At 39.1% G+C, this 13,904-nt stretch overlaps 1 protein-coding gene across 3 annotated transcripts in view; it reads left to right on the top strand.

The window, feature by feature from the left end:
- The window catches only part of LOC6045676 (probable chitinase 10), a 125,346-nt gene extending 116,282 nt beyond the window's left edge, over positions 1–9,064 (top strand). For all 3 annotated transcript variants that reach the window (XM_038262538.1, XM_038262537.1, XM_038262536.1), the window contains exons 3-8: positions 4,139–4,220; positions 4,589–6,030; positions 6,085–6,196; positions 6,255–7,225; positions 7,289–7,490; positions 7,936–9,064. In XM_038262538.1, the coding sequence (XP_038118466.1) occupies positions 4,139–4,220; positions 4,589–6,030; positions 6,085–6,196; positions 6,255–7,225; positions 7,289–7,490; positions 7,936–8,147 (3,021 nt within the window). In that variant the 3' untranslated portion in view covers positions 8,148–9,064. The remainder of the gene's footprint in view (positions 1–4,138; positions 4,221–4,588; positions 6,031–6,084; positions 6,197–6,254; positions 7,226–7,288; positions 7,491–7,935) is intronic.
- Positions 9,065–13,904: the final 4,840 nt, after the last annotated feature.

The raw sequence follows: 13,904 nt of genomic DNA, 5'->3' as shown, positions 1-13,904 counted from the left end.
TTGTTAACTTTAATGAAATTTTGATTGACAAAAAATTTAAAGCTGCTGTTGTTTTTTTTATGAAAAAAGATCATTTTAGAAAAAAAAAACTGTAGATCTCTAAATTAATAATCGCTCTGATTTTGATTCTAATTGGACTTGGAAATAAAACCACAATTCGTCTAAAAAACTACTGTCGCCCCAGTAGCCGCTTACCCTCCACAAAAACTCATGCAAACTAAATTGTCTAGAGAAAAAAACGTCCCAAAACAACTCCACACCATCATTCATGTCTACCTTGGTCCACCAAAATTTAACACCTGCAGCAGCGACCACCCAACAACCCCCCTAACTCAACAACCCAAGCAAAATGATGCAAATTTGTTGTTTCACTAGAAAAAAAAAATCCACCAGCAACAATGAAATGCGTGAAAACAGCAGTCACAGCGCACAGCCCACAAATTAGACGCATAGAAGGGGAGGAGGTTGCATAATCTGCCGTGTTTTTTTATATTTTTTTTGCCCAGAAGGCAGTTAGCCGCACGTGCAAAACTTTGGCCCCAGCCATGTCCGCGGTGCTTGCTTGCTGCGCAGATTTTAATTAGACATGCACATTGTCTTTCTCGAAGTTTTGCTGGTTAGGTTTTCTTGTGGTGGAGTCACCAACATAAGCACGTTATGATCGGCGGGTAGTTGTGGGTGGTCCAGGGTGTACTGCATGATTTGGATGAATTTATCCAAAAATAATCAAAATGGTTTTACAAAAGACTAGACTAGTTTTACAGAAGACTAGAAAGACTACGATTCACTACACTTATGAACAGTTCTACCAAGAATAAGCAAACACAAAAATATTTTTTCAATATTTTGATTTAGTTGATACTTTTTAGTCATTACGTAGGCTTAGTGATTTTTCAAGCCTAAAAATTTTTCACGGGGGTCATTCAAAAACACAAACTTTCACGGAAATTTCACGAAACGTGAAAAATGCTGAAATAACTTAGAAAAACTTTTTTTAAATGAACAGATTGTATTTTCTTCACTTTATTTTATTTAATCATGAATCAACTTTTAATTATCCTCACAAATTTTGACCGTGATACCAATAGCAAATATATTTTTTTTCTTTTTCAAGTCACTTAAACAGTGTTGGTATTCTCGCGCTCTCGTGAGAATAATTTCTTTCTCTCTCTCTCTCTCTCTCTCTCTCTCTCGAGTTCTCGCCGCGAGTCTCGAGCTGAAGAGAAACTCACCGATTGCCCGTGCTCTCCTCCGCTTGCGAACGAGCTTTCTCGCGAGCCAGAATTTCCCGACCGCGAGAAGTTGAACGAGTTAGAAACGAACAAAAAACAACACAGCGATTGAAGTTACACCTCTATATTCTCGATTTCATTGGTAAATTTTCAAACGAACACTTACAATGAACTTACTTTCATGAGCGATGAACTCCAATGCATGTAAAAAGTCACAAACAGGAATAAGGGAGCAGGAAATGAGACGCAAATGTCAAGAAAATGAAAGAATTCGACGCTAACGGGAGAGAATTGAGCGAAAAGAGACCGGAAATGGACATTTTTCTCTCGTTTTGACCGAACGATGATCATTTTGCTTCGTGCGTGTTTGAAAAGATCTCAGTGAAAAAGATAATACCATCGCCTGGTTTGCATTCATAAGTCTGATAAACAAATTGCTAGCGTGGGAAGAACGGCTAGCACGAGCCGCTCGCGGCGAGAGCGAGAACGCGAACGAAAATCCCCTCTCCCTCGCTCACGAGCCAGAAATGCTTGCCTTCTTCTCGCTCGAATTTCAACACTGCTTAATTATGTTTGTTAAATTATTGAATAAAACGTTGAAAAAAAAAAATTACCGGACATCCTCTACCGAACAAAACAAAAGCACGGATCCAGAGTAAAACTTGTAAAAAATAACTTTCATCAAGCAATACAAACCTAGATTGACAAAGAACATAAAATTAATCAAAAAGGTCATATTTCTGTTGATGTTTTGTTTTTAAACATTGGCTTTCTCAAGCTTTAAAATTTACTAAGAGTAATTTTACTTGAAATAATGTGTAAAAATGTGAAAATCAACAGAAACTGATGGAAATTTTATCAATTTCTTATGTAAAATTACACCTATTTTAAACAAAATCTGTCACCATTACCAGTTGCATGTTAAAGGCAATAAATGTTGTGTTTTAGAAATTTAGCTAAAATAACAGTTAAAAATGTACAGTACATAAAACATGCCATTTTTCTTCATTCGTTTGTCCATACTAATGTCCAAGCTTGTTAACGATAAAATGATCAAGGTTCGATAACGATCACAATAGTTCTATCGTTATCGTCGGGACGATAACGATAATCTATCGTTATTGTTAGTTCGATCATTCTATCGGCGATAACAGACGATAACTCATTTTCAATATATTTCTAAAACTGACTTAATCCAAATCATTTAATTTTTCAAAGGTTTCTCTAATAATATATAAATTAAGGGGTTATATACATTAGGGTGGGTACGGATTTTGAAAAGTTCTCAGATCAAGTTCTGGTGTGGTTCCCCTTGTAGGACATACCCATAGGCACTCTCACACCAAATTTCAGCTCATTTGGTTGAAAACTGGCTTGTCTCAAGCGAGTTAAAGTTTACATGGGATTTACTATGGGAAATTTTGAATTTTCGTTCATTCGCTCCTACAGGCTTAGGGAAAACATGTAGAAACTTCTAGGATGGCCAGAAATGAGCGGAATCGTCTGGAGAACAACTTTCCCTAAGAGACCAGGTCGATTCGGTCAACCCCCATCGAGCTCAACGGCAATACATCCGGGGTTTTCGGAACCAACGGTTTTCCCCAGAGAAGCATCAAATTTTCCTTAGCATGCTATTAATGTTTGATGAACACCGCGACGCCACATGTCAAACAGCAATATATCGAAGTCTTGGAAAAAAGCATATTTGACTTTATTATTGTATTATTTAAGAAGTTACATCCATGTAGAAAATCACAAAATTTCATACTAAAGAAAATTTATTAAAACCATTTAAAAGATGATTTTTAATCACTCCTGAAAGTTTTATGCAGATATTTCATGATTGAACTTAGTAAGAGACGATTTATGCTCAAAATATGGCCATGCACAAATCAAAGTTTTAAATCATTTTTCTAGAACACAGAGTTGATTTACGGGTGCCACGATATCTTGGAATGGGATGGACTAAATTGGCTGAAATTGTGCATGACGAAGCGCGATTTTTAGATTTTGCATTTAAAAAAATAGAAAAATAAAAAAACTGACGGTTTTTTATATGAAAAACATAAAAATACTTTTATCTATTTATAAAATAAACTTTTTAAAAATTGGGATTAGTCATGCATTCGAGACCAGTTTAAGAGTCTTCACCGAAATTTTGAGACATTTTTTCCGTTTTTTGAAACTTCTAACTTCAAATATAAATATCTCGGCAATGAAACAACCAAATATCTTCAAATTTGTTTTGTTTATTGATGAAAATATATATTTTAAATCCCTGTAAACAGATAAAACATAAAACTTAAATTTGTGCTCAAACCAACCTCTGACATTTTTGCCGATTTACATGTATGTAACCCCTTAAAACGATTTTTTAACTGAAAAGTATTTTAACATTTTAAAGTTATATTTTCCTAAATTTTGATGTTGTTAGGAAGTGACTTTTCCTGTAGAAGTCATAAACAAACTTAACTGCATAAAAAAATATTTCTCAAAAAACTCTGAATGGATTTTTTTGGGCATACTAAACGTGAAAGCAAAGTTTGATTAAAAAAAAAGAATATCATTTACCGAAGTCCCAGAATCTTCCTTTCTGATAACGAATCCATGGAGGTGGATGATTTTATAAATGATTCAGAAATGTTTCGTAAATTATATCAGCTTTTATTTTTGAGCATGGATTGAACTTAAAATTAATTCTGTCAGTTGGAACAGCAGCAATTATAAAAGATCCTGCTGTAAAATCAGCAGTTATTGACAATTTCTCTAAAATAGTTTAACTGTACCAATAAACTGACTTTTAATCAAGATTTTTATATTCAACTTCAGATCACTTGTTCAAAGTGCTCGTTGTCTAAACACAGCATAACTAATCTGACTTTTTTTCTCGTTTTATTACATTTTAGTTAACACCTCGGATATTTAGAATAGCGATAGTACTATGCATCATCGTCGCAATCTTCTCACAAACCACAGACAGTGCTCAGAGTAAGTATATTGCTGCTTAAAAAAAAAATTGATCAAACTTTCGTAGCGCGCTTGACCACTTGACATTTCCGTTTCTAAATCATTGGTGCTACTATCCTATTCTAATAAACATTTTGCTGCGCAGTTTCCTCTCTCATTCATGCTAAATGACGAGCGAGGTGGTCTATAAATAAGCGCAATTTATTGCCAAACCAAATCTATAAAATCCTGCATATCAAGCGCTTGCCAATCATGATTTATGCCATCGACGAGCTAGATCTTGCAGCTGCTCGCTAGTCGTCCACTTCCCAGTCAGTCGCGTGAGACCGGACACCAGAATGTTATTGTATGCCTTCCCAACTAGCTCACCTTTTTCTATTGCATTTCAGCAAAACGCCGCATCCGGCGGCCAACTAGCCTCAAGTCCAGCGCCGCCACCTCCGCCAAACAGCCCGAAGAGGACAACCGAATCCCGGTGAAGAAGATCGCCCAGGATCGGTCGGACCAAGCGCCGGCCTCCGCCACCAACCGGTTCCGGGTGCGGTCCAAGACGCGTGGCGGTACGGCACTTGCCGCCGGTGCCGCTGGAGTCGTAGCTGGAGCGGCCAGCAGCAATGCGTTGGTCACGAAGAAGGTCCAGGACAAGGATGGCTACAAGATCGTCTGTTACTACACGAACTGGTCCCAGTACCGGACCAAGCTGGGCAAGTTCGTGCCGGAGGACATTCCGGCCGATCTGTGCACGCACATTATTTTCGCGTTCGGATGGCTGAAGAAGGGCAAGCTGAGCTCGTTCGAGAGCAACGATGAAACCAAGGACGGCAAGACCGGGCTGTATGAGCGTATGATGACGCTGAAGAAGGCGAATCCCAAACTGCAGATCCTGCTGGCGATTGGAGGTTGGTCGTTTGGTACGCAAAAGTTCAAGGAGATGTCCGCGACGCGGTACGCCCGACAGACCTTCATCTACTCGGCCATTCCGTTTTTGAGGCAGCGTGGATTCGACGGATTGGATATGGATTGGGAGTACCCGAAGGGATCGGACGACAAGAAGAACTTTGTTGCGCTGTTGAAGGAATTGAGGGAAGCGTTTGAAGCTGAATCGCAGGAGATCCGTTCGCCAAGACTGCTGCTGACCGCTGCCGTGCCCGTTGGTCCGGACAATGTTCGTGGAGGATATGACGTTCCGGCTGTCGCTAGCTACCTGGACTTTATCAATTTGATGGCGTACGATTTCCACGGCAAGTGGGAACGCGAAACCGGACACAACGCCCCTCTGTACGCTCCCTCGACGGACTCGGAATGGCGCAAGCAGCTGTCGGTGGATTTTGCCGCTAACCTGTGGGTCAAGATGGGAGCCCCCAAGGACAAGCTGGTCATCGGAATGCCCACGTACGGTCGCTCGTTCACGCTGACCAACACCGAGCGGTACAAGGTCAACTCCCCGGCGAAGGATGGTGGCAAGGCCGGAGAGTACACCAAAGAGTCGGGTTTCCTGGCGTACTACGAGATCTGCGAGATGCTGCTGAACGGTGCCGCGTACGTTTGGGATGAGGAAATGAAGGTCCCGTACCTGGTCGACGGTGATCAGTGGGTTGGCTTCGACGACGAACGCTCGATCCGTAACAAGATGGTGTGGATCAAGACGAACGGCTTCGCCGGCGCCATGGTGTGGACCGTGGACATGGACGACTTTAGCGGAACGGTTTGCGGAGGGAACGTTAAGTACCCGCTGATTGGAGCGATGCGCGAGGAACTGCGCGGGGTTAGCCGGGGGGCTGACGCCAAGGACGTCAACTGGGAGGCCGTCGCTGCTACTATTGAAGACAAGGTTGTGTAGGTTATATTGTAGGTTATATTGGTAATTCTAACGCTTCGCTTGCAGGAAGTTGAAAAGCCAGCCCCGATCGAGATCTCCGTGTCCGAACTGCTCAAAAAGGTTCAGAAGCCGCAGAAGAAGATCATCAAGCAAGGATTGGCCACCATTGAGAAGAACTGTAAGTTACTTTTTCTAAGCTGATTTGTGTACCTATTTACACCTTGTTCTCCCGACAGCTCGGCCCGGACAGGTCTTCTGCTATCTGACCAGCTGGTCTGCCAAGCGCCCGGGAGCCGGCAAGTTTGAGCCCAAGGACATCGACGCCAAGCTGTGCACGCACGTCGTGTACGCATTCGCCACCCTGAAGGACCACAAGCTGACCGAGGCCAACGAGAACGACCCGGACATGTACGACGAGGTGATCGCGCTGCGTGAGCAGAACCCCGACCTGCAGATCCTGCTGGCCATCGGAGGGTGGGCGTTCGGATCGACTCCGTTCAAGGAGCTCACCTCGAACGTGTTCCGCATGAACCAATTCGTGTACGAAGCGATTGAATTCCTGCGCGAGTACCAGTTCAATGGGTTGGATGTGGACTGGGAGTACCCACGAGGTGCGGACGACCGTAAGGCTTACGTTGATCTGCTGCGCGAGCTGCGTATTGCATTTGAGGGTGAGGCCAAGACTTCGGGACAGCCACGACTGCTGCTGACAGCCGCTGTGCCAGCTTCGTTCGAAGCCATCGCCGCTGGATACGACGTGCCGGAAATCTCCAAGTACCTGGACTTTATCAACGTCATGACGTACGACTTCCACGGCCAATGGGAGCGCCAAGTCGGACACAACTCGCCCCTGTTCCCGCTGGACACGGCCTCGGCCTACCAGAAGAAGCTCACCGTTGACTACAGTGCCCGCGAATGGGTCAAGCAGGGAGCTCCCAAGGAGAAGCTGCTCATCGGAATGCCCACGTACGGACGATCCTTCACCCTGGTCAACCAGACCCAGTTTGACATCGGTGCGCCAGCCTCGGGCGGTGGAATGCCCGGAAAGTTCACCAACGAAGCGGGCTTCCTGAGCTACTACGAGATCTGCGCCTTCCTCGGGGTGGACAACACCACGCTGGTGTGGGACTCGGAACAACAAGTGCCATTTGCGTACCGCAAGGACCAGTGGGTCGGATTCGACGACGAGCGATCGCTGAAGACCAAGGTGAGTTAGGTTACCTGTAACCTTGGTGGTTTATCAAAACAACTTCTTCGCTCTTTCCCGTAGATGGAGTGGCTGAAGGAGATGGGCTTCGGTGGCATTATGGTTTGGTCCGTGGACATGGATGACTTCTCCGGGCGGTGCGGCGCCGGCAAGTTCCCGCTGCTGAACGTGCTCAACGACGAGCTGAAGGACTACAAGGTGGCGCTGGAGTACGACGGACCGTACGAGTCGCACGGACCGCGCGGGGCGTACACCACCAAGGATCGTGAGTATCTGGAGGAGACAAGGGGGTTTCCAACATAGATTTGTCACTAATCCGGAATAACTTGGATTTTTTTTAAATTAATTCAGTAATTCCTGCTTTACACAATAATTCTGGAGTAATTTTAGTAATTCCCGATAAATTTTGTCATTGATGGTCATTAAATACATGATTCCATTGATAAGCGATAACTCTTTTAATAAAACATTTTGTGTAATCCTGCATTACTCGAATTTTTTTGCAAGTTATTCTGTATTACTCAATAATTCCCCAGTAAATAAAGTTTCTCTGGGGAATTTAAAGTAATCTATGACAGAGTTCCAGTAATCCTGGTAATTCCATTCAGACTAGTTAGTAATCCTTGATGCTGAAAACCCTTGGAGATTTTGTATTGCTCGAAAAAAGAGAACAATATTTTTAAATCCCAACCCGTTTCTTTCTCTCCCAGCCAACGAGGTCGTCTGCGCCGAAGAGGACGGTCACATCAGCTACCATCCGGATAAGGCGGACTGCACCCACTACTTCATGTGCGAGGGCGAACGCAAGCACCACATGCCCTGCCCGGCCAACCTGGTCTTCAACCCGAACGAGAACGTGTGTGACTGGCCGGAGAACGTCGAGGGCTGCCAGAGCCACACGCAGACCCCTCCGGCTGCTTAAAGGGGGCGGGGACTTCCCTAAATTCCTTCACAGAAAAAGAGAAGCACACAAATACACATTTTCGCTGGTTAGACCTTGAAATGTGTTTAAGGAAGAATCGTGTTGTAACTTTTTTAGAATATTTTTTTTCAGTAGAAGAAGATGAGAAAACTGCCAAGCTAAGGAGCGCTAAAATAACGAAATACTCCACGCGATCGACGTACTGTTGTAAATATCTCTTACAAGTAGCTCTATATTAAAAACTGTATATCGAAGCCAACAAAACCTATCAGATCCGAAATTAACCCTCACTGCCCTCGAAACAAGTAACTGCCATTTTGCTCTCACAGTGAAAATTTGCACACAAATTAAAACGTCAAGGTGAAATTTATTTATAAATCTTAACTAGTTGAACACTTTTTGAAACATTGAAACTAGCAAACTATCCGTAGAGAAAATCTGAAAATCATTCTTTTTATAACTCTTATATTAATGAATACTATTTATATATCAATCATTAAGAAAAAATGCCCCCACATTTATATAAGGTATTGTTAAATCTTAGTACGAATAACAGCCGGATGAACAAAGAGGAGATAAAATCAATCGAAAATCCAGCTAGAAGAAGAATAAAACGTACGATGAGTTGCGCAATTCATCGGTGGTAGTTACAAAAAGAAGATAAGTGAAATCGAGAGAGTCCGTTTTCCCTGCACAACAAACAAAAAAGGTTAGACGTAGTCCCACGTCACACGTTGTTTCGAAATCCCCCGCAGCAGCTTCTTTGCCAATAATCGAGATCACAATTTTGTGTTTTTTTTTCTTATGACATTTTTTTGCGAACCAATCAGCCGAATTCGAAAATTCTGTGTAAATGCGTTTTTTGAATAGATGTATAAAATCTGTGATAATTAAGTGTATATAAAAAAGAAAAAGCTGAAATCGAGCAGGCACGACATCGCCCACAGGACAATTCCCGGCAGAGAAAGAAATAAACGCGCACGATTTTGGCCACCCTAATGCAGTGACACACCATGAGAAAAACAAACAAACAAACTAAAAAGAAGAGCACAAACGTAAAAATTTCCCCGTTGCAAGTAGGAAGATGAATGGACTGCTCATTTTCTATTTGTAAGAAAATGTGGACAGTGGACAAGCAGTTGCATTAAATCTTCCGAAATAGACGGTGGTTTTTGGTCGGAGCAATCAAGCAAAACAAAACAATCGGAGCAAAGTAAACAGAAATATCGAACAATATGAGCAGAGAGCAAACAGCGAAACAGCTACTCTTTGTGCGAAAACGGAGACAGCACAAAAGTAGGGAAGAAAACAACAAAACAACAAAAATATTGACGAAAATGTAAAATATACTGAATGTAATTTACATAAAAAGGCATAAAACTATTTTTAAATAAAGTATTATTTAAAGCGTCTTGTGTTTCACTGTCTCCGAAAATATAAAAAAAATAAAATGAATTTTTAATTTTCGAATCTTTGAATAAATGAATCTTCAAACCTGTTTTCGAATCTGAAACATAGAATCGTCGAACCTTAGAATCTTCGATTAATGCTCTGAAAGGCATCATCCCCAATCGTCCATTTGGCGGCTATGTTTGTTTTAGAAAAACATCCATAACTTGATTCAAAATGTTTCAATCAAAATAAGGTTTTCTTTGTGTTGTTTGTAGAAGTATTTTACATATACAGCAATTCCATTTGAAAAGAGCCTAAACCAAAAAACAAGTTCTCCGATCGGGCTCAAAATTTTTCTGGGGGTTCCTTGGCCAAAATAATTAGACCCGTATTTATTTGTTTAGCCATTAGGGTGGCCTACATCGTGCTAAAGTGGTTCGAAAAATGGCAATTTTCGTCATTTTTCGCAAAAACCACTTTTTTCTAAAAATCATATCTCCACGCCATTTCATCCGATTTTAGCTGTCTTAGACGCAAAAGAAAGGTGATGAGTTTGGCTATTTGGAAAAAATAGTAAAAAGTTCCAAAAATCTAGCTTAACTATTGAAAAGTCGTATGAAAACTTAAAATGGCTTTTTGACCGTGTCTGGACAAAGAGCCTATGTCTGAAAATATTTTATCGGATTCCTCGGAAAATTTCACATAACATATCAAAATTGGCGATGTCGAACCGTACGTTTCGAGATATGATTTTTGAAAAAAACTGCGTTTTCGACGCGCCACGCGCAAAAACGGGAAAATGACGAAATCGGCAAAAAATCAACTTTTTCCACTAAAACTGCGATAACTTTAAAATTTCAGCGATGCCCTATAGATGTTATGGTACCAAAAGTTGCGTCTTTCAATTACAAAAATTTTGATACCCAAACATCTATAGGTCATCGCTGAAATTTCAAAGTTATCGCAGTTTTAGTGAAAAAAGTTGATTTTTTGCCGATTTCGTCATTTTCCCGTTTTTGCGCGTGGCGCGTCGAAAAACGCAGTTTTTATTTTCAAAAAATCGTATCTCGGAAACGTACGGTTCGACATCGCCAATTTTTTGATATGTTATGTGAAATTTTCCGAGGAATCCGATAAAAATATTTTCAGACATAGGCTCTTTGGTCCAGACACGGTCAAAACGCCATTTTAAGTTTTCATACGACTTTTTCAATAGTTAAGCTAGATTTTGGAACCTTTACTATTTTTCCCAAATAGCCAAACTCATCACCTTTCTTTGCGTCTAAGACAGCTAAAATCGGATGAAATGGCGCGGAGATATGATTTTTAGAAAAAGTGGTTTTTGCGAAAATGACGAAAATTGCCATTTTCGAACCACCTAGCACGATGTAGGTCACCCTAATGGCCAAACAAAAAAAGACGGGTCTAATTATTTTGGCCAAGGAACCCCCAGAAAAATTTTGAGCCCGATCGGAGAACTTTTTTTTCGGTTTAGGCTCTTTTCAAATGGAATTGCTGTATAGTGACTATTTTTTCATTTCAATTTACTATTTCTGGACCCTGAATTCAGAACCATCATTGACAGTCATTGCCCCAAAAGTGAAGGACACCACCTTAATCGAATTTCGAATAATCGAAAATCATCGAATCATTGAGTCATCAAATCTTAAAATCTTCGAATAATTAAATTTTCACCTCTTTTCGTAACATCAAAACTCCGGCTCTTCAAATCTTCGAACCATCGAACCTTGCAACATTCGAATATTCGAATCATACAATCTTCGAATCTTGAATTTTGAAATCTTCGAATCTTCTAATCTTTAAATTTTCGAAAGATAGAATCTTCGAATTTTCGAAAAGTAAGCGCTAAGAATCTTGAAATCTTTTAAACTTCAAATCTTTGAAACTCCGGAACATTGAATTATCGAATCTTCAAATCATCAAATCTCTAGATAATTGAATATTCAAATCAACGAATCTTCAAAACTATCAAACTTCGAGTCATTCATCTATTCTTTTAATGATAAAAACTTCGAATCATCATTTCAACGAATCTTCGAAAATTCGAAAATTCGAAACTTCGAACCATCAAATTTTTAAATATTTGAATCTTCGAATCAATTATCCAATCTTCGTATCTGCGCACCATTGACACTTCAAATCATCGAATTTTCTATTCATTGAATTTTTAATCATGGAATCTACGAATTTTCGAATAATCGAAGCATAGAACCTCTTATCCATTGAATTATCGAATCTTTCAAACTTTAAAACTTTGAAACTACGAAGCTTGAAAATTAATGAATCTTCAAGTCATCAAATCTTCGAATCATCGAATCTTTGAATCATCTAAATGATAGGTATACTTAAAAAATTGAATCATCGAATCTTCAAATCATCAAATTTTCGAATCTTTGGATCATCGAATTATCGAATCTGCGAATCATCGAATCTTCGCACCTCGAATCATGGAATATTCTGATCTTTGAATCTGAAAATCATAGAACGTTCGAGTTTTCGAATTCTCTATTCCGTTTATTTTAAAAATTTAAAATTATAGAATTTCCGGAGATGGGATTTTTTTACAATTCAATTATTTTACTTTAAAAAACAAAAGGTTACTTTACCCTGAATACAGGGTTCATCACCATAATATGTTACCTTAATTATTCTTACCCTAATATCCAAGGACATTACCCTAAGTTTCAATTATGATCATGTCGCAAAAGAGCATGACTGAGTAAAGACAGATTCACTTTGATTCATGGATTGTTACAGGAGAGGATTATTGCAAATTATCAGATCCCCGATTTGACACACTCGCTTTGAGGACTGCTCACTCTGTGTTACACGATCCGATTAAAAGCAGTCTCTTTACGGAGAGAATAGTTGGAGAATAACAGATTTTCTCGCACCTCTGCTCCAAATTGGGCTGGTAGTGTGAACCCGGGCAGACGGTAATAACAAAATCATTAATATTTCAATAACAAATCATGTTAAAATAACAAAAAATGTTATTATTTTATCCTGAACTTCAACTTCAAGAAGAAAAAAATAATAACAGTTTCGGATAAAATAACAAGTTTTGGTATTGAAGTGATATTGCATTGAAAATCCCGAGCAGACGGAAATAACTTGGGAATAACATTTTTTGATATTTGAAAATACTAGGCCAATAACATTTTATGTTATTTATAACAAGATTCGTTATTAGTCGTTATGAATTTTTTGTTATTGGATTGTTATTGTAATAACAGACTAATAACATTTTTGGTAATTCTTCAAACAAATCTTTGTTATTATTTTTTGTTATTTTAACAATTAATCCGATCATCCCAATAACAGTTGGAGGTATTCTTCCATAACAAAAAATGTTATTCCAAAGTTGTTTTGGCTTTCATCCAATATCAGACCAACAACAAATTTTGTTATGATAACATAAACTGTTATTAAACTCTTATGCAAAAATGATTTTTTCAAGAAGATTCCAAAACACTTTCTGTTATTTTAACAGTATTTGTTATTGAAATGGCATGAATTTTGTTATTACCGTCTGCCCGGGATGTTTAGTAACACTTTAATAAGAGGAAATGTTATACGTATTTCAAAAACTCTCCTAATAACAAGATTTGTTATTCATTTGGTATTCTGACTTAGAAATAAAATTGCCATGAATCGCACAAATGGGAAAGTTTCTAAGTGTCCATAACACAATCTGTTATTATTTTTTCTTTGTTAAATATGTTTAGATCTTTGGTATAGTTTTGACCATTTTCGTCGGGGTCATTATTTTGGCCATGAAATGGGGTCCTTAAGCTAAAATTATTCTAAAAAGTTGAAATTTTAAAAATTGATTTTTTTTTAATTATTTGATATACCCCCTAAGGGACTATGTTTAAAATGGCTAGAACTATGGGATAATTTTGACCAATTTCGTCACGGTCATTAATTTGACCATGAATGGGGTCCTTTAGCTAAAATTATTCTAAAAAGTAGAAATTGTTATGAATTTTTTGTTATTGGATTGTTATTGTAATAACAGACTAATAACATTTTTGGTAATTCTTCAAACAAATCTTTGTTATTATTTTTTGTTATTTTAACAATTAATCCGATCATCCCAATAACAGTTGGAGGTATTCTTCCATAACAAAAAATGTTATTCCAAAGTTGTTTTGGCTTTCATCCAATATCAGACCAACAACAAATTTTGTTATGATAACATAAACTGTTATTAAACTCTTATGCAAAAATGATTTTTTCAAGAAGATTCCAAAACACTTTCTGTTATTTTAACAGTATTTGTTATTGAAATGGCATGAATTTTGTTATTACCGTCTGCCCGGGATGTTTAGTAACACTTTA

The sequence above is a fragment of the Culex quinquefasciatus genome, chromosome 3, assembly GCF_015732765.1.
Source record: "Culex quinquefasciatus strain JHB chromosome 3, VPISU_Cqui_1.0_pri_paternal, whole genome shotgun sequence".
Taxonomy (NCBI): Eukaryota; Metazoa; Arthropoda; class Insecta; order Diptera; family Culicidae; genus Culex; species Culex quinquefasciatus.
This window is presented reverse-complemented; position numbering and strand designations above follow the sequence as displayed.